General features: G+C 33.8%; 1 protein-coding gene across 1 annotated transcript; it reads right to left on the bottom strand.

Moving 5' to 3' along the window:
- Positions 1-1,494: 1,494 nt before the first annotated feature.
- LOC140437494 (G2/mitotic-specific cyclin-A-like) lies at positions 1,495-25,229 on the bottom strand. Its single transcript, XM_072527056.1, has 5 exons — positions 24,891-25,229; positions 13,071-13,550; positions 10,160-10,383; positions 7,593-7,797; positions 1,495-4,453 (listed from the first exon to the last, which is right to left on the bottom strand). The coding sequence occupies exons 1-5, from the start codon at positions 25,032-25,034 to the stop codon at positions 4,154-4,156; spliced, it is 1,353 nt and encodes a 450-aa protein (XP_072383157.1). The 5' UTR covers positions 25,035-25,229; the 3' UTR covers positions 1,495-4,153.
- Between the last annotated feature and the right edge of the window lie 17 nt (positions 25,230-25,246).

The raw sequence follows: 25,246 nt of genomic DNA, 5'->3' as shown, positions 1-25,246 counted from the left end.
TTTGCGTAGTTGTTTATATTCTTCCTCTGCTTGTCGGGTTCTGTGCCCCTGTTGCATCAGTAAATATGCTGTTTTTTTTGTCTGTTATAATCTGACATTCTTCGTCAAACCAGTCATTCGTTCTTGTTCTTCTTTCTCTACCTTCTATGCCTAATACTTCTTTAACTGCCTCTTTTATGATGTCTGCATTCTTCCCACTCCTTATTTAGGTTTTCATGTGTTATTCTGTTTTCTAGTTTGTTGTTTATCTTTTCTTTATACTCTTTATTTTTGTTTGTTTCTTTGAGTCCTTCTACCTTGTATCGTTCATGTTTAGAGCCTCTTTCCTTTTTAATGTTTAAAATTCTAGCCCTTACCCTACTTTCGACCAGGTAGTGATCAGAATCCGCATTTGCCCCTCTTCTGGTGCGGACGTTTATTATATTCGATTGGTGTCTCGAGTCTACAATGACATGATCTATCATATTTACTGTAAGTCCATCTGGGGATTTCCAGGTACCTTTGTGTATATCTTTGCGAGCGAAATACGTGCTGGCAATCGCCATGTTAAGTGATCTTGCTAGGTTTATTAACCTATTGCCATTGTCATTTGATTGCTCATGGAGACTGTGCCTACCTATTGTGGGTTGGAATTGCTGTTCTTTTCTAACTTTGGCGTTTAGGTCTCCATAGATAATTTTTATAACATTTTTTGGGCATAACTGATATGCTGACTCTAATTCGTCATAACACTCTTCTTTAATTTCCTCTTCTTTTTCTTCTGTCGGGGCATGCGCATTAATTAGACTGTAGTTAAAGAAACGACCTTTAACTCTTAAAACGCACATTCTTGGATTAATGGCTCTGAAATCTCTTATAGTATGCTTTACTCTCTTGTTTACTATGAATCCTGTGCCAAAGACGTGATCTTTAGGATCACAGCTGTAGAAAATCGTATGGCTTCTTTTTTCCATTAGGCATTGTTTCCAACCCACCTCATTTCTTGTATGGCAGTTATGTCTATTTTGTATCTGTCTAGTTCATTTAGGAGATTTTGGAGAAAATCCAAGTGTATCCTCAACTATTCTTAATATTTTCTGTCTGTCTATCACTACTTTTTTCCCTATGCTGGAAATTTTTTTTTCGAATTTCTTTGTCATTTTCTAATTGCATAATACTCTTCCCGTAAGTGAGGATAGGTGATAAGGATTAGGGTGAAACGAATTAAGTCATTTTTGTTCTATAATTAACTTATAATATATTTCAGAATATCAAAAACTAAACTTACATTATTAAAAATAGATTCCATTTGAACAGAAAATACGCGTATAATAAAAAAAGATATGTACGCTTTAAATTATTTAAATCAAGTATTCGAAAATGTCTTTTAGTGAATTACTGCTCATAAGTCAAACAGAATAAAATATATCTTGAAAATGGCATTTTAAAGAGATAATGAAAAAAATCATAAGTAATCAAACATTAAAATCAGCACATTCAACAAATATTTTTATATTATAAACTTATATTCAACGTTTTCTTTTGGAGATTCATAGCCAACGATTCCGATAGATAATACAAAAAACTACTTAAGTATTATAAAAGCTAATAGTGTAATATTTCACCAGGTCCATACAGTGTAAAATATAGTTTTTTGTATGTCTCGTGGAATCGTAGTTTACATTCGGGGACTAATCATTAAGTTCTAGGATTTTTTAATTGCATAGCAACGAATCGCACTATGGATGACGATACTATTTAGTGAAATCGTTGTCTAACCATTCGTAAGATGGCCAAGGAATGTAACATTTCATTTGGTTCATGTCAATAAATTTTCTCCCAAACCGTACTTGTACCATACGGCCCAAACAGTACTGTACCATACCATACCAAAGTTTGTACCTATGAGCAAAAACAGCACAGAGTTCAGTTTTGATACAAGTTCGTTAAATGTCAAAAGGCAAACTAAACGTGGGCTTATGACTAAGATGTGGAACAAAAGGTCGACTCGTCCCGATGCAATTCAACAACCTCTACTGAATCCAAAAACACAGAATCTAACATCGATGTTCGAAGTCATGCACGAATTCCTTTCACAAGATGAGATAAATATTTTTCATTGCCTTGAAACGCTCTGACAATTGCCAGCGTTTATCCCAAGGCAAGGCATTAATAAAAAAATCGCTCGAAGAGCCAAACAGCATTGCACAAGAACGGTTGTCATGGTCCTTCCAGAAATGATAACTTTGGGAAATGTGTGTCTGTCACCAAGGGTAGTACTTTTAAAGTGATAATGTTAATTATTTTTTATTTTTAAATGACATTTGTAAACTTTAATCCTGGAACGTTTTGATTAATTTCCGTATATTATTTACTATATATGTTACACCAATAACTGTCAATCGATACCCCGCAAGATATTCAAAAATTATTCCGCTACAAAGAAAACGCAGCCACATATTATCCAATGTACGATCATAGTTCAGTTCGATTAACAGCAAATAATATACATTTGTTAAAACCTAGTATTACGTATTGTAACATTGAATCACTTTTGGTATTAGAACACACAGTAGAACTCCATAGATTGCACTCAACTCTAGGGCATCCGGATAACATATGACTGATTTTTCATGAAATAACAATTACACATAAAAAACCTAAACACGTGGCCCAAGGTGTCGAGGTAAACATAAGAAAAAATATTCTGAAGATACTTGAGATTCCACGTAAATACTGTAAATATTTCTCATAAGTGGTTGTAGACAATCATTTGAAGCAGGTGGACAGTCAAACATGAATTGACCACTACAATCCCTAAACCTAACAGCATTCTAAGTAATGATTCTTCTTCCAGTAATGAACCACTTCTTCAGATACAAATAAGACGAGGAAGATACAACCGGCGTAATGGGTCATAGCGTCGGTATTCTACAATGCAACAGAAATTTTTCTAATTCACTATTTTGAAAAAGACGTATCCTAAATTCGTGGAAACCAGCTTAAATAGTCTGATAGTCGCCAAAGTGTACATTGGGGAGCAATATAATCAGAATTGAATTTCTGCATGAAGGAGCGTCCTGAACACGTGATAACTTTCGCGCCATTTATCGGGGAAAATTTATTTAAGTCATGATGTAACAGTATATTCTAAAACTCAAGAGGCTTCAAAAAGAATACAAAAGAACAACATCCACTTGGTAATACTTCAAACAAGTATAATTTCACCTTTTGATATACAAAAGCAAAATTCCCAGAATATTAAAAACCGAAATCCAGTCAACCAGGTGTCTGGTTCTCAAAAAATGCATGGATAGACATCACAACACCGTTTATTTACGCACAGTTTACCTAAATATTTAAAAAATGTGAATTCCCCGAAGAAACTACGGGATCGTATTGCACGAAAGCTACTAATAAAGTTAGAACAGCCAAAGTTGACAATTGTGATGGAGTTTCTATATATTTTTCGATTACTCCAGGTTTTGGTTGAACCGGATCAGCAACGGGTCCACTTATTGATATTTTGCTGTGTGAATAAAAACGTTGCCGGAAATGAATACGTCGAGTTAATTATAAAAGGAAAATGTATGATAAAATGGAAAATTCGATATAGTGTCCAAACGCATTAAAGATTAAAGACTAAAAGATTCATACAAATTACTTTAACAGTAGGGAATGGCACTTACATATTATAAAAGAGAAGATTCCTCATGACGTTTAGGCGATTTATTCGACTAAAAATAGTTTTGAGATAACTTTAATAGAGTATGGATTAAAAGAAGAAGCAATGCGTATAAACATACAAAATATAAACATATACGAGATTTCTTATACAAAACCCAAGTGAAAATATAGAAATACAACATCGACCTTTCCACGAATCACTTGGGTTGAGCATTTAAGCTTTGCCTTTGCTTGGCGTCAAATGCTGGTGACTAATAATAGTCTCAAGAGTTTACTTGTATTTATAATTGTACTTCCTTCGTTGATAAAACCAAAAAATGTGAAAGAAAAACTTTTAAACGCAATGTATAATGTAGTGTAAATTCAGTCGAACAAATAAGAAAAAGCTCTTAAAAATACTGTAAAACGAAACGTCACATTTCAGTAAAAATGGTCCCTTAAAAATTAAGCTAAATATAAAAATATATTACAAATATTCCTAATTAAATTATAACTCTAACGCTACATCGCGAGGTTTTAAAGTAGATACATGCATACATTTCCTGGTCTTGTACTTGTCTTGTATAGCGTGCTGGGGTAAAGTCATAGCGGAAACAAACATCTGATATAAAAATGAGATGCCAGACTGCAATTGATAACCCTCGTAGCCTGTAGATTGAACGAGTTCTTTAGGCCAAGCTTCTTCGCATAACGTATGGCGGGCAAGTGCTATGGCTGCAGAGGCTATAATTGATGGTAAGAATTCCAGGTAGATGTCACCGTTAAGTAACGCCAACTCACTAAAATACTGAAAAAAAAATATATATATATAAATTATATAGATTACAGTCTCCGCGGAGTAAACGCGAAACATCAGTTTTTACTTGTTTCGGTATGACGAAAGCACATTTCTTTAGTTTTTTAAACAAATCCCGATATTCTTTGCAACGATATTTACAACCAAGGGTAATTGCTTATTTAAATAAATTCTGATAAATGTGTTGAATTGTGCCAATTGGTTGTTCTTTCATTTACAACCGTGTATACATTTCTTTTTTTTTACTGCTTTAATCAAGCAGTTAAAGAGATTGATTGCATATCTCCTCTAAGCGACATTATTGATAACTATTTCCTATTTATTTTGAGTATAATTTCTCCCTAAGATGCCATACATTTTTGCCTTAACCCCTTCGGTACGGTGATGTACCCGTGTACATCATGCTTGACTGTCCGCTCAGTACGGTGATGCACACGGCTGCATCATGAGTTTTCGTTCGCCATATACGGCGATGCCACCGTCTGCTCATATATAGGTATTTTTATTCCCTCGGAATTACCTTATTCAAATCTAAAAGTGGGGAAACCACGCCCAAAAGTGGGTGATTTTGGGGTACCCAAAAGATTTAGTTAATTTGATTGGTGATAAGGTTGTTTGGATGTTTGACTGATGAGATTGTGTGGGAAGTGAGGTTACTTTGCTGGCGATCTCTTAACAACAAGAAGAGACGTACTAAACCGATGGACGGAATATTTTAACCAGATACTTAATATAGAGGAAGAAGAAAACCCGGAAGACGAAAGCTGCGAGGTAAGCGGAGCAGACGAGAGGGAGGAGGATCCACCAACGATCCTGGAAGTTAAAGACGCTGTAAACAAACTAGCCAGAAACAAATCACCCGGAATAGATAATCTCCCAGCGGAATTATATAAAGAAGGTGGCCACGATATCATAATAGCGCTACAGCAGCTTATAAAAGAAATATGGATACAGAAGTCCCTTCCCAATGATTGGAATATTGGAATACTTTGCACCATACACAAAAAGGGAGATATCTTTGAATGCTCTAACCATCGAGGAATTACGCTCCTAAATGCAGCGTATAAAATATTCTCCAATATACTATGCCATCGTATGGCACCATATGCAGAGCGAATAATAGGACAATACCAGGCTGGTTTCAGAGGTGGTAAATCAACAATTCATCAGATTTCAACCCTAAGACAAATTCTAGAGAAAACACTGGAATACGGTGTAGACACGCACCACATATTTATAGACTACAAGGCAGCCTACGACTCTGTAAATAGAAGAGAATTGTTTAGAGCAATGATAGACCTAGGAGAACCAAATCAGTTGGTAAGTTTAACCAAACTAACCCTTCAAAAAGTTGAATGCAAAGTACAAATCCAGGGGGAACTCTCTGAACCTTTTAAAACAAATAACGGGCTACGTCAGGGAGCTCCACTCTCCTGTATACTATTCAATCTAGCTCTGGAAAAAGTAATACGTACGTCACAAATTACAACTACCGGTTCAATATATAACAAATCTGTGCAAATTTTAGTATATGCTGATGATATCAATATTGTTGGGAGAACGGAAAACGCAGCACGAGAGGCGTACGTAGCATTAAAGGAAGCGGCTACAAAAATGGGTTTAATAATAAACACCAATAAAACAAAATACATGAAAATAGGTACGCAACCACAAACACTACGGCCACTTGTTATAGAAAATGACGTCATCGAAGCAGTTAACGAATTTGTATACCTGGGAACGTTCGTCAATACTGAAAATCACACTACCGCAGAGATAAACCGCAGAATTTTCACGTTTTAATAGATGCTATTTTGGGCTCAATCTCCTTTTTAAATCTACAGTTATATCAAGAAATACAAAAGTAAAACTCTACAAAACAATAATACGCCCAGTCCTAACATATGGTTCAGAAACCTGGACTTTAACAAAAAGCAATGAAAGCATGTTAGGATGTTTCGAAAGAAAAATACTAAGGCGCATCTATGGAGCGGTAAATGAAAATGGTGTCTGGAGAAGACGATACAACTTCGAACTCTATAGGATATACCAGGAACCAGATATCGTAAAACACATAAAGATAGGACGTCTGAGGTGGGTAGGCCATGTAATGCGGATGGAGCAAACCGACCCAGCTAGAAAAACGCTCTTTGATAGACCTATTGGTCAAAGAAGAAGAGGAAGACCCAGAACAAGATTCCTAGATAACATCGATGAAGACATGAGAAATATGGAAATACGTGCTTGGCGGAGGAAGGCGATGGATAGGGACGACTGGAGAAAAATTCTTGGGGAGGCTAGGACCCACACAGGGTTGTAAAGCCAAAATGATGATGATGATACATTTCTTTTTTTTTACTGCTTTAATCAAGCAGTTAAAGAGATTGATTGCATATCTCCTCTAAGCGACATTATTGATAGCTATTTCCTATTTATTTTGAGTATAATTTCTCCCTAAGATGCCATACATTTTTGCCTTAACCCCTTCGGTACGGTGATGTACCCGTGTGCACCATGCTTGACTGTCCGCTCAGTACGGTGATGCACACGGCTGTATCATGAGGTTTCGTTCGCCATATACGGCGATACCACCGTCTGCTCATATATAGGTATTTTTATTCCCTCGGAATTACCTTATTCAAATCTAAAAGTGGGGAAACCACGCCCAAAAGTGGGTGATTTTGGGGTACCCAAAAGATTTTGTTAATTTGATTGGTGATAAGGTTGTTTGGATGTTTGACTGATGAGATTGTGTGGGAAGTGGGGTTACTTTGCTGCTGTTTACTACTTGCCTTGAAAGTTTTTGTTGTCAGAGAAGTAGGTGTTTATAATGTTTCGTGGCATAGTATTATTTCAATAGAATTTTTTCGTTATTTTGTTTTCCCAAGTTCCTATATTTTTTAATAATTTTCGTTTAAAATGGTATTTTATAGATAAAGTTTAATTTAGCTCACATACTATGTAGAATAATAAATTTAATAAAAATATTTTATTTCTAAAATTAGTGTTATTATTACATTAACTTTATTTAGTTGTAGTGTGATAATGTATGTTAACAGACCGCGCGAAGCCGCTCGGTAAGCGGTCGAATCCGTATATAATAGATAAGTGTCACGCAGTATGTACTTACCATGGCGAGATACATAGTTTTATCGCTCAAATTGTTGCTAACACACATTGCTGTGATAAATGTTAACGGAGTAGGTATTGAGAGATCAAAACTTAAAACTTTTAAAATCAACTGCTCCATTCTTAGTACTTGTTTTTTCGTGTATGTGTCGTCAGTAATATAAACAAATTCGCTGATCTCTGGTGGATATATTTCCTCGTATTTCCTATAAAATAAAAAATTAATAAATAAAATGTATCGGGTATCTTTTATTTTATAACTTTTATAAAACATAGACAACTGTTTGGTTCTCTCTTGAGAATTGGGTAGAACAATTAGGTGTAAAACTTCATTTTTCTACCTTTCGCTAATTTCGAGTTTCCCGTATAGCTCTCCGATCTCTGCATTCGTTTGTCTCCTCCAAACCTATTCATGATCTTTTACTCCCCCAAATATCTTCCTTAAAACACTCCGTTCCCAAATGTTCAGCATATTTTCTCGATTTTTGTCCATAACCCATGTTTCGCTTCAGTATAGGAGAGTGAGTTGGATCACTGTTCAGTATAATCTCAATTTTGCCTCTCGAGATGTGTTTTTTTGCCCTTAGTAGTTTGTGTAGAGCTCCGACCGTTTTCCTTCCTCTCGAGATCCACTTCTCAATTTCTTGGCTTTCTTCCCCTTTACTTTTTAGGGTTACTCCTAGATACTCAAACTTGGTCACCTTTTTAAAGCAATACTCTTTACTCTAGTCGTTTATGGTAGTCTTCAGTTGTGTGTCTTCATATGTGGTCTGCCACATTCCCATATACCTACTTTATTTTTTGCTCATTAATAATCAGTTTATACTGTTTGGCCTTCGCTTCAAAAAGTTTTAGTTCTTGCCATTAACACTACATCGTCCGTAAAAGCCAGAACCTGGCTTCTGTTCTCAGTGACATAACTGTTGTCATAAATCATACCTTTCGTTTGTATTCCACTCTCTCTTATTATTTCCTCCAGAAAGAAACTGAAGAGTATTTTGGACAGCGGATCTCCCTGCTTTAGTCCATTCTTATTTCAAATTTTCCTGATAGGCTTCCTTCAATCCTTACTCTATTGTTGGTCTTCATTAAGGTCATTTTTATAAGTCTGATAATGTTTTCCGGAATTCTAAGTACTCTTTGAGCATAGTACAGACGCCTTCTTACTACAGAATAATAAACTTGTTTGAGATCTATAAAGAGGAGGATTAGCTTTAACTGTTGCTCGTAGGTACTACTATGAATCATTTTTAACACGAATATTTAATCTATGGTGGATCTGCCCTTTTTGAATCCTCCCTGGTATTCACCAACCTGATCGTTTAAGCGACCTTTCCAGTCTACTTCTTATGACTCTGACGACTACCTTATAATGGTACATCCAGAAGAGTGATATCCTTGTAGTTTTCACACACTGCTTTATCGCTCTCCTTATGAATGGGCCATACTATTGCCTCCCTCCATACTTCCGGTATTTCCTCTCACTCCCAGATTTTCTTCAGAACGCTATATACCCGCTTTTTAAGTGCTTCTCCCCCATGTTTGATTAGATCACCATTGCTGCCTGCACTTTTATTGGTTTTCAAGCTATATATAATTTCTCTTATTTCTTCCATAGTGGGAGTCTCCATTGTTTCCGCCGGGCCGTTGACTTCCTCTACCATTTTCACTTGCTCCTTATCATTTCCATACAGTTCTTCATTAAGCAGTTCTCTGAAATGGTCCTGTCATCTATCTAGCTTCCTCTGCTTATCTGCTCCCTTTATGCATATGCTCCCTTTTCTACTCTTACACACTTTTTTCGCGTGTCTTCTCTCTGCTTCATTTGTATTTTCGTCACTTGGTTTGTCCATATATTTTAACCTTTCCACACTTTTTTAACTTGATTTTAGCTTTGAAGTAGTTCTGATTGGAAGTTGTCAGCGGTGTCTTTGTTCCTTAGTTTAGCGACGTCATATTTTTTATACGCTATTCCCTGTTCTCTGGCCTTTGGGATAGTTTCTTAACTTCTTGACTTTCTATTCTCGTTGCTTTCGTCATGTTTGCTTTTACCTCCCGTAATTTTTCAGTACATCTCTTCATCCCCCACCTTGGCATTTAAATCACCTATTACAATTTTAATGCCATATTTGGGAAATTGATTATATATAGCTTTAATCTTACTATACAATTCCTGTTTTACATTCGATCTAGTCTTCGTTCACTCATTGTAGTCAACTTTAATTCTGATGAATAGTATAATACGATTCTAACTGATTGGTATTGACGCAGCTGAGAGCACTCGTTTTGGACAAGTTTTGCATAATGTATTATACCGTAGTAAGCAAAAATATGTACTGGTTTGAATTGATTGATTTATTATAAAATATTTAGATGGAAGTTTAATTACACATCACTAATAAACTGAGTGAGATTTAACTAATAAAATGAGTGAGCAAAATGCTTTATTGTATTATTTAGGCTTTTTTTCAGTGCATTTTATTTAGGAGAAAGACGCGACCATGTGGCGTAATGCTAGAGTCGCCACTGCCACAATATATTACATAAATATCTGCAAAAAATACTTACGAAGCGATAAACATTGCTGCTGTTCCAACCAATTGCAACTTGGCCCTTACGACTGACATATAGCTCAGAAATCGATCGATATAATTCACTGCAAGATAAAGCGTTTCCGTGTGTAATTTGTACTCTTCGGCTACTTCTACTAACCAATCTACCAATATTGTCCTCATATTAGATGAAACATCTGGTTGTTTCTTCATATATCCAGGTTTTGGTCGATTTCGTAACTGTAAAAAATAATATGTCATTATCAATAATTAATTTTGTATACAATTTAACTAGCACCGTATGATTGCAATATATTGTCTTTATTTATTTAAATTGTTTTAAATCTTGATGTTATTCGATTTTTATTATCATATCAAGGTGTTCCACAGCTACTGCTGCATCCCGCATCTGAATCTGCATCTTCTCATATCCTGTGTCAATAGTTTTTTCTAGGTTTCTTTGTCTCATTGCATTAGACCAAGGAACTAACGATTTTCACATGACACTCGATGATACAGGTATCTAACAACTGCTTTTGATAAATTTGTTGTTTAATTATTGCAAAAATTGCTTCAAAAGTCTTAAGTAAATATCTGCAAAAAATAATATATACTAATCATATTATCATCATCATCATTTGGCTTTACAACTCTATGTGAGTCTTGGCCGCGTTTACTATTTGCCTCCATTGTTGTCGGTCCTGAGCAGCTATTTCCCATTGCTGTATTGCCATTTTGCGTAGATCACTGGCTACTGCGTCCTTCCATCTCTTTCTTGGGCGACCAACTGACCTGCCATCGGGCCTTTCCCAGAATGTGGCGTTCAGGAGTCTTTCGTCACTCGATCTTAGTATGTGGCCCGCCCAACTTATTCGGTTTGTTTTAATGTAGCGTACTATGTTTTCATCTCCATATACTGTCTGGAGTTCATCATTGTCTTCTTCTCCATTCTCCTGTTGTCTCTTCTCTGCAAGGCCCATAGATAGTCCTCAGTATCTTTCTTTCCAGTACCAGTAATTTTGTCGTTTCCCGCTGGTTCAGAGTCCATGTCTCGCTTCCACGCTGCACGTTATTGTGGGACGAATTATTGTCTTGTACACTCTTATTTTTGCTTGTATTGAGACTATTTTTGATTTAAGTACGGTCATTAATAAGTAATATGCCCTGTTTCTTGCAATGATCCTGGCTGTCACGTCCTTTTCATATTTATTTTCAGATGTTATGATCGCTCCCAGGTACTTAAATTCTTTAACAACTTCAGAGTTGTATTCATTGATTGTTACGTTTTGTCTAACCCTTGGTCTTGGGTTGAATTCCCATCATATTAGTCTTCTAAATGCAATTAATTTTAAAATTTAATTAACATGTCAAAAAGTTTTGATATTTAATTTCGACATATGACAGTCAGTATTACCCTTTTTCTGACAATTGGTACATAACCATAAATTTGAATTATTTTGTTTAAAGGTTAACCTCAATGTAAGTTCCGTTGAAAAATCTAGATATTTTCATTTTAATAATAATTCCTATAAGTGTCCCCAACATCTGGAGCTTGTTGTAAATCGTTACAAATGTCGCCCAAACTGTAAGGTTTATTGATATTATTTATAATAACTGTTGATGTGAAGTAATAATAAATATGTAATGTTTCTTTCTAAACTAGGAGTTGTAGAATTATTTCATTTAAAAATATTTTCATCCTTTAATATTTTTTAGGAAAGAAACGCCTTTCTTTCTATCCAGCCAGAGGACCCTTTTAAACGGCGTCCAATTCAAATAGTTTAGGAACCTTCTTGTCTTTTGTTGCCAAGATAACTATGTATTTCTTGATTTCTTTCTTTGTAGATGCCCCTCCCAGTTCCTCCGTTATTCACTTACTTACGACCCAGCTCTCCATCCAAATCAAGAGTGGCCGTTCGCAAAGGTTTCGGTTTGTTTGCTTACCATATCTCCAACCCAGTAATTGCTGTCCCCACTTTCAACCCCCTATAAGTGATACAATGTGGTAGGCAAATTATATCGTTACACTGATGAAACGGGCCTTAACTTTAAGGCATTGCCAAGCAAAAGTCTTGCTGATAAGGAATAACTAACCTCTCCAGGTTTTAAAATCAGCAAAGAACGAGTAACCGTTTTATTAAAAACATTAATGTCAATTATCTACCTGTGTACTAACGGAATTCCAAAAAAGCTTGGATGCACATATTTTTAAGGAATGGTTTGAAAACTAATTCGTTCCAGAAGTTAAGCGTTTTTGTGAAACATCAGGCTTTCCAACCCGTGCTCTGCTTCTCATCGACAATGCAACGTCTCATTCGTCAGATGGTAAATTACTTTGTGGAGATATAAAAGCTGTTTTCCTACCACCAAATGTTACCCCGCTGACACAACCAATGGATCAGTAGGATTTGCAGCATGTGAAACTGTTATATAGAAAGCAGTTCTTGAGGCGACTAATCAGTGATGAAGTGATTACTGCCACTATTAGAAAAACTCAAGAAAGTAAATATAAAAGACATCATTTACTCGGTAGCAGAGGCTTCAGAATCTGTGAATGAGCAAGTTATAAGAAACTCCTGGAAAACAATTTGACTAAGCCTTACTTACGAAGAAATAACAGATCTAGAGGCTGAAGAAACCAATTTGTTAAGGGACCTTATGCAAAATATTCCTGGCTGTAAAAAGGCCAATAACAATGATATAGAAGAATGGTAACTTAAGTCTAGATAAGGGAACATGAAAGAAATGAAAAAAAAAATGATTAAAAACAGAAACAAAGAAAAATAGATAATCGAAATCAGTACTTTATTATATTCAATGTGATTTTTTTTTACACAATCGAAAGGTTTCTTGTTATCGGATGTATGAAAAATAAATTTAGCTTTTTCATTTCATTAACAAAAATTACTCTAAAAATCAAAACTTACCTCATGTTCTCTTAGATAGTGATAAATATCAGATCTGTATTCTTCCATTTCGAAAAAAATATCTTTCATACGTTTTGTTGAGGGAAATTCATGGTCTTTTTTGTAAATATCATCTATAGTCATGAATAAATGTGCATCGGATGTCTTTAGACTGGGTGAATCCAAATCTTTTTTTATATTTTCCTTTTCTACTATGTTTTCTGGTGGTTTTACTTCAACTTTTATGTCTTCCTTGGTATCTTCATATACTTGTACTTTCGGTGGATTTTTTGCCACAAGGGTTTTAAGTTTTTCTTCTGGATACCGTTCATCTTCAAATACTTTAAAGTCTTTAAACTGGTTGCATGGGATAACTGGATTGACTATGTTCTTATTTCCTTTTTGGCAATTATTTTCTTTATTTATATTTTTGGTTCCTTTATATTTGCCCCTTTCCAGTTGTTGTTTAAATGCATTGAAAGAATTGGGTACTGTAAATGACTGAAAAAAAAACGATAATATAATATTTCTACTTGGTTTCTTGTTATATGCATCGGAATTATAACTGAATATTTAGCACCAAATACCAAATAACACAAAGTTAAATAGTAAAAACGAACTTCCAAAAAATATAACGCACAAATAACCAAGAACATTGCTATGCAGTGCGTAAGGGTAAAACTCTCTGTCAATCCGGCAAAAGAGTAGTAGCCAGTTTTTAGTTTCACAAGGAGACGGAGCCTAGATAATAAATATCTGAATGCTCGCTCTTAATGGAGAAACTGTCAGAGGCGAATGAGATCAAATATCTAGGAGTAATACTAGATAAGCGGCTTTTAGAGTAGGTTTACATGGAACACTCATCTGTAAAGAACAAGCGACGCTTTTGGTTGAATGATATATGGGAAATCATTTGGGTATGGAACCCAAACAGATGTACTGGCTATATGACTTTAGTTAGATCTATTATTATCATCTCAGAAAGAATGATAATGATGATGACATTGGAGGTAAGAAAAAAATGGTTAAATTGCAATGTATCTTCATACTCTCTTCCTATACTATTTAAATGAACATAGCAAATTAATAACAATAAACAATAACAATTTTTTACATTTTTGTAAACGAATAATTGTATGATCTAGCATTTATATTGGCCTATGTCTTCACTTGGTACAAATTTTGAAAAATGAGTTATTTTAAATTTGACATGTGATGTAATCACACTAAGACGATTTGATATTCCTGCGTTTTTAAAACTTAAGATGGCAGAAGCAGAAGAATGACAAAATAAAACCCAGATTTTGTTTTTTAATATCATATAAATTTATAGTTGAATATTGATTTATTCTATTGTCCCTCCCCCTTTTTGTGTACTGTGTGTTTTCGAATGTAGTACAGAAATTTTTATAAAAGTATAAAGAACTAGAAGAAACTTTTCATGTCTTATTTTTTTAGCCCTATTAAGAACTTATATGTTTTGTAAAAAAAAAATATTTTTTGTCTTCAGATATTCATAATTGTCTTCAGAATATTTTTTTGAAATGTTAGAGCAACTTGAATTATTTAATGACACTGCTATTCTCCTGGGCGACCTTAACGTTCCAAAGTATATTGATCAAAATAGATCTGATGTGAAGACATCGGCAGTGCTAGACTTCATGTGTTTGTTTAATTTAAATCAGTATAATCAGGTGGGAAATAATTTAAATCGATTGTTAGACTTAGTTATATCATCAGATACATGTCATGTAAGTCGCGATAATGCACCACTTGTTCACGAAAATTTACATCATCCAGCATTATTGATAAATATTAATGATTTTCAGAAAAAGGAAACCAGTTTTGTGGCTCATTCTAAAACTAAAAGATATAATTTTAAAAAAGCAAATTTTTCTTTACTTTACTCAGAATTTCTTAATTATTGCGACTGGAATTTTTTAGATATGTCTGATGATGTAAATACAGTCCTAGAATTATTTTATGCTAAGATATATGAATTATTTGATATGTGTGTACCAATACACAGAAATTATAAACATCAATATCCTACATGGTACAATGCGGAAATAATTAGAATGATAAAGTGAAATCAAAAAATATCACAAATTATAAGAAAACAGGTAATATACTTTATAAGCATGAATTTAAAAGGTTGCGAAAAATGATTAAACAAATGATTAAAGCTCAATATAACGTTTATCTTGAAAAAATTCAGAATAGTATTTCTAACGAATCTAATAATTTCTGGGCATATGTTCATGCAAAGAATAAAACTTCTAGAATACCAAGTGAAATTTGTTACAACGGCGATACATTGAATAATCCTCGCGATATAATCCATGCTTTTAAGATGTTTTTTGAAAAAGTTTATTTACCTGTCGACAACAATGTATTAAATAATCAAGAATGTAGTGATATCTACTTACCCACTATTAATTTTAACGAATTTCAAGAAAACGAAATTTTAGTAGCCTTTAAAAGAATTAAAAATAAAATGACGTCCAGACCGGATAATATTCCAGCATTTTTAGTGAAAGATTGTTCTCAGGTATTTGTAAAGCCACTTCAAAAAATTTTTAACTTATCAATAAAAACGGGAACTTATCCCGAATTATGGAAAAATGCAAAAATATGCCCTGTATTCAAAAACGGATCGAAATCTGATGTATCCAATTACAGACCGGTATCTTTGTTATCCAATTTTTCAAAGGTTTTCGAAGTAACTCAATATAACCGTATTTACCTTTCTGTTAGGGGATGGATATCACCTTATCAACATGGCTTTATAGATAAACGTTCTACTGTATCAAACTTGGCTGTAATAACTCAGTATATTTCAGAAGTTTTGGATGTACAAGGTAAAGTAGATGTGATATATACTGATTTTTCTAAAGCGTTTGATAAGGTTGATCACAAATACCTTCTCTTTAAAATATCAAATTTGGGATTTGCTGGAAACATTTTAAAGTTACTGGAAAGCTATTTAATAGGTAGGAACCAATTTGTATCCTATAATGGTTTCATATCAGAATTAATCTGTACTACATCCGGTGTTCCACAGGGATCAAATTTAGGTCCATTGTTGTTCCTATTATATATCAATGATTTATTTTTAGATATCAATAACAGAAAATTGTGTTTTGCGGATGATCTTAAAATATACTGTGAAATTAAAATAATTGCTAACTGTATAGATTTACAGAACGATCTAAATTATATAGATACTTAGTGTGTAAAAAACAAACTTTTTCTTAATGTCAATAAGTGTAAAGTAGTAAGTTACTCTAGAAGGGAAAATAAGGTTGATTTTAATTATGTAATTCACGGGTCAGATCTTGAAAAATGTAATAGCATTAAAGATTTAGGAGTTATATTTGATTCAAAATTAACCTTTAACAACCATATTGAGCAGAAAGTATCCGATGCTATGAAAATGTACGGTTTTATCATCAGAAACTGTAGAAATTTTAGCGATATAAGACCGATTAAACTGCTGTATCTATCGCTGGTGCGAACAAAACTAGAATATTGCAGCTTAATTTGGTATCCCATTTAATATTGTAAGTTTAGAGTTAAGAAGAATTATATTTTCGGTTTCATTTTTATATAAGTTGTTACACAACTGTATTGACTGCAGTGATATATTAGGTCAAATTAGATTTAATGTGCCAAGAATTACTTCCAGGTCGACTATCGTGTTTACTTGTCCACTTGCGAGAACAAATATGTTACTGAAGTCACCCATTTATATTATGTGCAATAATTATAACAAAATATGCAACCATTGTGATATTTTCTCATGCTCAATAAATCATCTGGTTGATACCGCACTGGTTTATGGAGTACCTACATTAGATTGTTATTTTTTTTTGTTAATTTTTTTTGTGTATTTTTTATTTCTTATATACGTAGTGATTTGTTTAATTATATTGTTCTCACTCTTTATTTTGTTTTTCAACTACTTATTTTTTGCACTTATTTTTTTACTTGATATTTTTGTATCACCTACTAATGATTGTATACTAATTAAAAATTTATCTTAAATTTTTACCCTAGAAATGGGAAACTGTTGGGTAATAAAGCTATTATTTATTTATTTATTTATTTATTTATTCAAGAAACTGTGACTTCTAGTACAGGTACTGAAGACAGAGATGTAATGATATCCAGACCAAGTACTTCCTCTAGCTCCCCAATCATCTCAACTCGTAGCTTAAAATTGAAAAAGACATAAAACTGAAAGTTGAGACATGTTAACCATCCACAGTTTATTTGTCCCATAGAATTTCGAACTCGTTACAAGCCACCTAGTTGAAGAGATATAAGCGGACACTTGCTTCAGTTTATACAAAATGAGGTTGTTTGCTTAGGTTTTGATGGTTGGTCGAATATCCATAACAATCTCATAGTGTGCGTTACAGTTACCACAAAGTCTGGTGTAGTTTATTTATGGGAAACTTTTGATATGTCAGGCCATGCTCATACTTCAGATTATCTTGAGACAATTACATATGATAGCATTAAGAAGTGTGGGGGTGAATTGAAATGCAAAGTTCGCTCAGTAGTTACAGATAGTGCAGCTAACGCGAAGAAAACGCGTCTCTTGCTAGAGAAGCAGCTAGATCTTGATATTATTACATATGGTTGCTCTGCGCACATTTCAAACCTTCTGGCTAACGACTTCCAATCCTCTAATATTACTAAACAAGTACTTAGTAATGTTAAATACTTTCGGAATAATCATTTTGTAAATGCATGTTACCGTAAATCTGGAAATTTAAAATTTGTTGTACCCATTGAAAGTTGATGGAATACAATGTGCGATTGTCTGGAATCTTAGCTTGGCCAACATTGCTTAAAATTGGTGAAGAGAATAGGCAATTTTTTTAAGCCCTTCTCTCTATTCGAATTGCCGAATATAGGCCTCGCCTAATTCTCGCCATTCATCTCTGATGTTTGTAAGACGTTTCCACATTGGCCCTGCAGTTCTTTTAATATCATCGCTCTCCAGCGCATTTGAGGTCTTCCTCGTGGTATTCTGACTTCATATGGCCTCCAATTCCCGATTTTTTTATTCCATCGGCCATCCTTAAGACGTTCGTTATGTCCAGCCCATTTCCATTTCAGTTTAGGTGCCTGTTCGACAGCATCTTTTACTTTTGTTCTATTACGAATGTCTTCATTGGTTTTATGGTCTTTGAGCGAGATACCCAGCATCTGTTGTTTCATAGCTCTCTGAGTTTTTCTGATCTTTTCCATGTTTATTTTAGTGAATGTCCAGGTTTGAGCTCCATATGTACAGGTAGGATACAGGAATTAACACTTTGGTTCGCAGTTTTTGAGGTATATTTTTATTTTTAAGTACGTATGATAGTTTTCTATTTATACGTTTGCTTATTTCGGTAGTCTGATTTTCTTTGCTTACCTTGACATTTTGACCCAAATATGTATATTCATCTATGTGTTCTATCTCTGTCTCTTCGATGTTTATCATAGGTTTGTCATCTTTGTTTGACATTAGTTTAGTTTTGCTGAAATTCATTTTCAGTCCCTTTTTTAGGGATTCTGCATGTAGCTCCTTAATCATCGTATTAAGTGCATTCCACGTGTAGGATATTAGTACTACATCATCTGCGTATTTAAGATGGTTCCAGTATATTCCGTTAATAAGGATTCCCTTATTTTCCCAGTCTATTGACTTCTTCTAGGGCAGCTGTAAATAATTTTGGAGATATTGTGTCTAATTGTCTTACTCCTCGGTTGATTTTTACTGGTCTTGTTTCGATTCCATTTCCCAATGTCACTATCATTTCAGCTTGTTCGTTAATATTATGAATTAATATTCTGTACCTGGAGTCGATCCGGTTGTTGACTAATGCTTCTTCTATTGCCCATAGTTCTACAGTATCAAAAGCTTTTTCATAATCTATAAAAGCCAGACATAATGGGAGATTGTATTCGTTAGTCTTTTCTATTAGGATTTTCAAAGTATGTAGATGGTCACAGGTTCTGTACCTTTTTCTAAATTCGGCTTGTTCTACTGGTTGATATCCGTCAAATTTAATTGTTAACCTGTTTGTAATAATCTTTGTAAAGTTGTGAAAATAGTGAAATTGGTCGATAATTTTTCAGGTCTGTGGTGTCTCCCTTTTTGTGTATTAGTATTATTTTAGCAGTATTCCATTGTTCAGGTATGTTGCCTTGGAATAGACATTATTAAATAGTATTTTTAGATATGTGATGGCTTCTTCTCCGCCTTCCTTCAGCATTTCTGCTAGGATTCCATCGCATCCAGGAGCTTTATTCCTTATTATTTCTTTTACTGCTCTTTCTATTTCTTCGTAGCTTATTTCGGGCATCACTTCTGGCTTCAGGCAGACAATAGACAAAGATATGCAGGCTAAAGTTGGGAATGTAGGAATTAAAAGAAGTGCAGAAGATTTACTTTTACTACTTAAACCCATTTCTGTAGCACTTGATACAGTACAAAGTAATACATGTACAATTAGTGATTCTGTACATGTATGGAAGGAGCTCGAAAACAATTTGAGAAATATTGGAAATGAGGAGTGTACAAAAAAATTCAAAAGTCGGTATGAAATGGTAATGATAGAAGCACATTTTATTATCATATATGTTTGACCCAAGGGATAAATAGATTTAACACAAGAACAGACATCAAAAGCACTGGAAAAGTATCCTGAAATTGACGTTTTGTCAATAATTATAAAGTTTCAGGCAAAAACTGTACCTTTTCAAAAACATTTTTTTAAAGACAGTGTCAATGACACCGATTGAGTGGTGAAAAAGCCACAAAAATAGTGATACTAACATCAATAATGTTATAGAACAACTTCATACAGCCTAAGCTTGTTCGGCTGGCATTGAAAGAATTTTTTCTTTCTTTGGGCAAGTGAAACAAAACTTTGAAATAAATCTGCCGCGAATGAAGAAAATGAAGATAAATAAATTCTATTTTTGTATTTTCGAACTTAGTTATTTTGAATATTATTACGTTTGAGGAGTTTTTTTTTTGTTATATTAATTTTTTTGTGTGTGTAAATAAAAATAAAAGTTATCTTAATCAGTTTTTCACTGTGTATTACTATTATTTGATCAAATAATTTATTCATTTTTAAAGTATTTAGACTTATAATACTTTGTATCAAATAAACTTGGTTTAAACCAAAAAACCTTTTTTTTTGTTGGTTTTTTCGGAAAATACTTGGTTTTTGCTAACCCTTCTCAATATAGATATCTATATGGTAGATATGGAAATTTATAGGCATTTGAGAAACTATGCCGTCTCACATGAATATCAGAGATATATATACCGCGATCTGTGCGCATGTTTTATAGACTGAGCGAGACATTCACGCAGAATATGTTACAAACTTAATAATTATGTAGACCAGCTCACAGCTTGTAAATACAATAAAAATAAGAAAAACGTCATATTCGGGACATTATGAGATAGAGCAGTTGTAATTGATAATAGAAGGGATAATAGACGGAAGAAGAGCCTGGATAGAAAAAAGAAATGGTGTCTCAAAAACATTAAATTTACTTTTATCAAGAAATACGGAAATACTCCCGTCTACAACAGAGATCAGTTTGCCGTGATACTCGCCGACCGAGGCCTATCAGTGGCGCACCCAGGGGAAGGTTTTGGGGATTAAACCCCACCCCCCAGGACCCTATTCCGACACAGTTACTCACACATTTTAAGGACTCAGAATGGAGGTAGCATCATAAAAAAATTTCGGTGACCAACCAAAACCCCCCTCCCCCAGAGGCTAATTGTAGGTGCGCTACTGACGCTTACGTCTAAAAAGATGGCACTTTGAGCTAGGAGGATCTAAAACCGGTTTATCTCCGCAACTCAACTTCACATAATGTTTTGATGTATAACTAAATGAATGTTTGATCAATAAATAAGTACTACTAGTGCCAAATCCAAAAGGTTAAGTAAATACACTTATATCTATTACTTCTGTAAAGAAGATAAAATACTTTTTAAAACCATTATTTAAATTATAAACATTTGAGATTGTTTTTCTTTTCGAATTGATAGTGTTAAACAATTTGTATTTATAAAATATTATTTTATGGCCCCAATTAAACTTATCGATGATAACTATATTGCTATAATTAAAAAAATTGATGTCTTTATTAACTTGGCACTAACTCAAGTGTAATAAGGGGCCATTGACCTAATTTAAGTAAATATGACTGGAGCTACTTTATGTCCTTGGTTTAAAAATAGCAGTAATAACAATAATAAAAAATAAAAATTTGATTCACCACTGTAATTTTGAAATATTTGTCAATGAATGAAATTAATAAAGTTGATATAAATATCGTATAAGACAAAGGAAGCAATAAAGGTAAACATTTTGGAATAAACTAAAATAAAATAAAAAGAAACAAAATAAAAAGAATATAGGCTTCAGCGGCCGGTGTTTTGTTATATTACATTGTATTCAGAGGTTATATATCTTGTTTTTCCGACAGATATTATCAAAAGTGATGTACTCCAGTTGTCAGAGACGAAAATGCCACTCAACCTCTAAAAATCATATGAACCAGCTGACTTTTGAAGAGAATATTAATTTTGGGGCCCCAAAAAGATGCAAATAAGTTTACTACTTTTACCCCCAGGCTTCCCCCTAAACCTCCCCCGAAGGGGGGTAAAAACGCAAAAAAATCGATTTACCAAGAATCTGTATGCCTTAGAAAAAAATGTTTCAAATAAAAAATGTAGCTGATATAATTTTAAACAAAAATGTTTATTATCACTTTTTGTGTAGAATGAACCGTTATCTCAGAAACAACGCTTGAAGCGACCGTCGATTTTGAATGTCAGTTACGTGTGCAAAATCAATGATCAATAAAATTTGTATCAGTACAACGGTAAGATATTCTGGAACATAGGCTGTTACAGCGTACTGAAAAATAAGACAATCTTTGGACATAATTTAGACACCGTTTTTGGTGGATCTGAACCATTGAAAAGAATGTGATGGGCAAGAGAAATCAGTTCCATGAGCAATGATCCATCTTGGAAAGGTTTCTTGCAATATAGCTATATTTCTGGCATGACAAAACCTTTTAAGAAATTAAACAAATGGTTTGACCCCCATAATCATCCTCATTCAAATACACATATTAATAAATTTTGTAATGATAGACTGCATAACTATGTTGTTGGCTTATTAAATTGTTCACAATATTGTTCCACAACTAACTTTATACTCCAAGACAAAAAAAAACGATGATAAGGACTCCTTTTAACATTTAAAATTAAATATCTTTAAAAGTATCACATATAATAATGGTTAGACGAAGGGATCTAGTAATCCACAGTCATATTTCCAACTTCACACATACACACATCAGATAATATACTACATTGAATTAAGGTAAAATTGTTAGCAATTAATTTTTTTTATCAAAATTGGTTTTGGCAATGAATAATATAAATTGTGTCAGTATGAAAAAATGATAATTATAGAAAAAAGTGCAGATTGCAAAAATGCAATTGTAACAAGAATATATGTGAACACGCCTTAAACTACTAAGTAACAGTTTGTCAGTTAAGTTAAGCTAATTAAAAAAGAAGATGAGAACAATGTACTCATGGCAATGAATTGTATTTAATTTTAACGCTGTTGGCTTTTGTTTCTAACTATGAATTTATTTTGAGTCAGTGCTTATTTTTTTGTTAATTACACTTTCACATTAAATAACAATTTATTTCCCAAAGTTTATTTATGTGGGGCTCTAGCAGTAGTATAGGCTTTTTTCAAAATTTCATTGATACATAGAAGCATCCCCTTTCATTGTTAAGAGTGACTACCAGCCCTTACACTGGTGTATGTTAAGCTTTTAGTATTTAGTCACAGTCTGATTCCTGTTTAACACCCTGCTGACAATCCTGTTCACTGTGACCAGAAAATCCAATTGGCTATATTGACCTCAACTGACCACACCAGCTGGAACAAAAGCTACCCTATGTTCGTTTTGCTATGAAAACTATGGTTTGTCAGTCTACTGGTTTCTACACCTGCTTATCTTACCTTCGGACAAGAACCATGTACCCCAGATGATTAAACGAGATTTTTGAGCTATAATTGAAAGTGATAACTTTGTACCTCAGATTATGCCTTACTTATGCTTACTTGCTGATACCTTAGGTCAATCCAGAGAAACCCATGAGGGCAAACAAGATCTTAGGAGGAAATGAGCTGATAGTAAACATCGAGATCAGAAATTCCAAATATCAGATTTAGTATTGAGCAAAGCTAAAGCAGGTATAACTTCAAAATTTGAACCCCACAGATATTCTTTTAATTTGTTACTTCTCATTTAATATTTACATTTTGTTAGTTATTTTTCATGCAATTTTTAATTTAAACCTGAGTAAATATAGAGTAAATATATGATGACTAGAAACGAATTGATCGAGAGCAGTGAATCAATGTGAAGAACCAATATTCTGTGACCCTACCTGTGGCGAGGCCATCTTGTGGCGCTAGTAACGTGATAGTCGCCTCAGCATTTTACTGTAAGAGAAAAAAGTAATACCATGCCAGTATAGAAGCTTCGCTTCAACAAAAATTTTGGAAGTTAGCAAAAAAAAAATTTGGTAGGAAAACTTTAATTTATCTCAAAAACAATGGCACAAATAAAAATGCGATAGATTTGTTTATTTTGTATAATGTTGTAATCCAGCTATGTATGGCAAGAAAATTAAAAAATTGACTAACTTTGCTGCACAGGAAATTCTTTGAAACCATTTTTGAAAATGATTAGCAATGATTAAAACATGTTACTATTGGATGAGTGAGGTGGCAAAAAAAGGGGAATACAATTAAAAATGAGTACATAAGGGGAAGTCCAGATGTGGCACCAACTGATGTCAAAATGAATTAGCATAGCAGCCCATCAATCCTTTTGGCGTTTCAAAGTTTTCAGCAAGAGCTGCCAGAAAAGTCACTACAGAGATAATTGGCTTGTGGCAGCCAAGCATTCATAGCAATGTCACTTTCGATCCGTCGATGTTGGCTCTAATGTTCCATATAACTGAACAACAAATACCTAAATGGAAAATAGCAGAGAGAGATTGACATATTTTTGTTGGATTAGCAAATACAGAATAACCCAAATATAAAAAGAAGTAATCATCAATAAATCATGCTGGAAAATCTCTAATATATAAGATGATCAAAAAAAAGTACATCTGACAAATCAAAACCAAAATGTTGTGACCACTTGAATATTTAGAAACCTATTTTCCCTGCAATGCCTTAATGAATTGTATGGCATGACCAGTCAGTATTTTTTCCCTGCATTTGAATTTTTCAGAGAGATGCTGTATAGATTTTCAAATGTAGCATTTTATAGTAGAGAGGTAGAGTATTTTATGATCGAAAGGAATATCCCTTCAAATATATCATGGCATGTTAAACCAAAATAACCAAATTTTATTAGTTATAATATTTTTACAGATGTTAAGATAGCAAGGGATCAAGTGTGATCCAACTTGCATTACTACACCTGGGAATTCACATAATGATAACATTCTAAAAAAACTAGAGATTACTTTTTTTAGAATAGTTGTAAGATACCCTTGAGAATCGCCATCTTAATTTCTGTTGTTCTAGAGTTAAGATCAATTATAAATATGCATATACAATATTATTATCTTATCGCAAATTAGGTAAAAAGCAATGAGGAAGTATGTAAATGATGGGTATTGAAATTTGAAAATATGAAACATGAAAGAATGTAGGTTGTTACAATGAAAGCAAAAAAGGTACTACAGCAATTACTAACTTGTTTTTCTTTCGTTTGAACAGGTTGTGGATCCACGTTGGTATTTCTCTGGCCCAATGGTCGTTTTTGAGGAACGGCCATGGCGCTTTGCTTTTGTATTTCATGTACAAAATTTTCCTTATTTTCATTTTGAACTGTCTCCATTATGTAGAACTATAATCGTTTGTAAAATATATAAATAATCAATCACTTCCGGCCGAACTTACGCAAAATAAACCGGCAAATTTTTAACGGTCATTACACATGAACCATGACAACAAGAACGTTAAGGTTTATGCGGGAACGGGGAACAAATGACAAACACGACAAACGATCGTCGACCTAATGTACCAACAAACAGCTGTGACGGTTGAAAA

This window comes from Diabrotica undecimpunctata, chromosome 3 (genome assembly GCF_040954645.1).
Source record: "Diabrotica undecimpunctata isolate CICGRU chromosome 3, icDiaUnde3, whole genome shotgun sequence".
NCBI classification, from domain to species: Eukaryota; Metazoa; Arthropoda; class Insecta; order Coleoptera; family Chrysomelidae; genus Diabrotica; species Diabrotica undecimpunctata.
The sequence above is the reverse complement of the archived record's forward strand: the minus strand, read 5'-3'. Positions and strand labels throughout refer to the sequence as shown.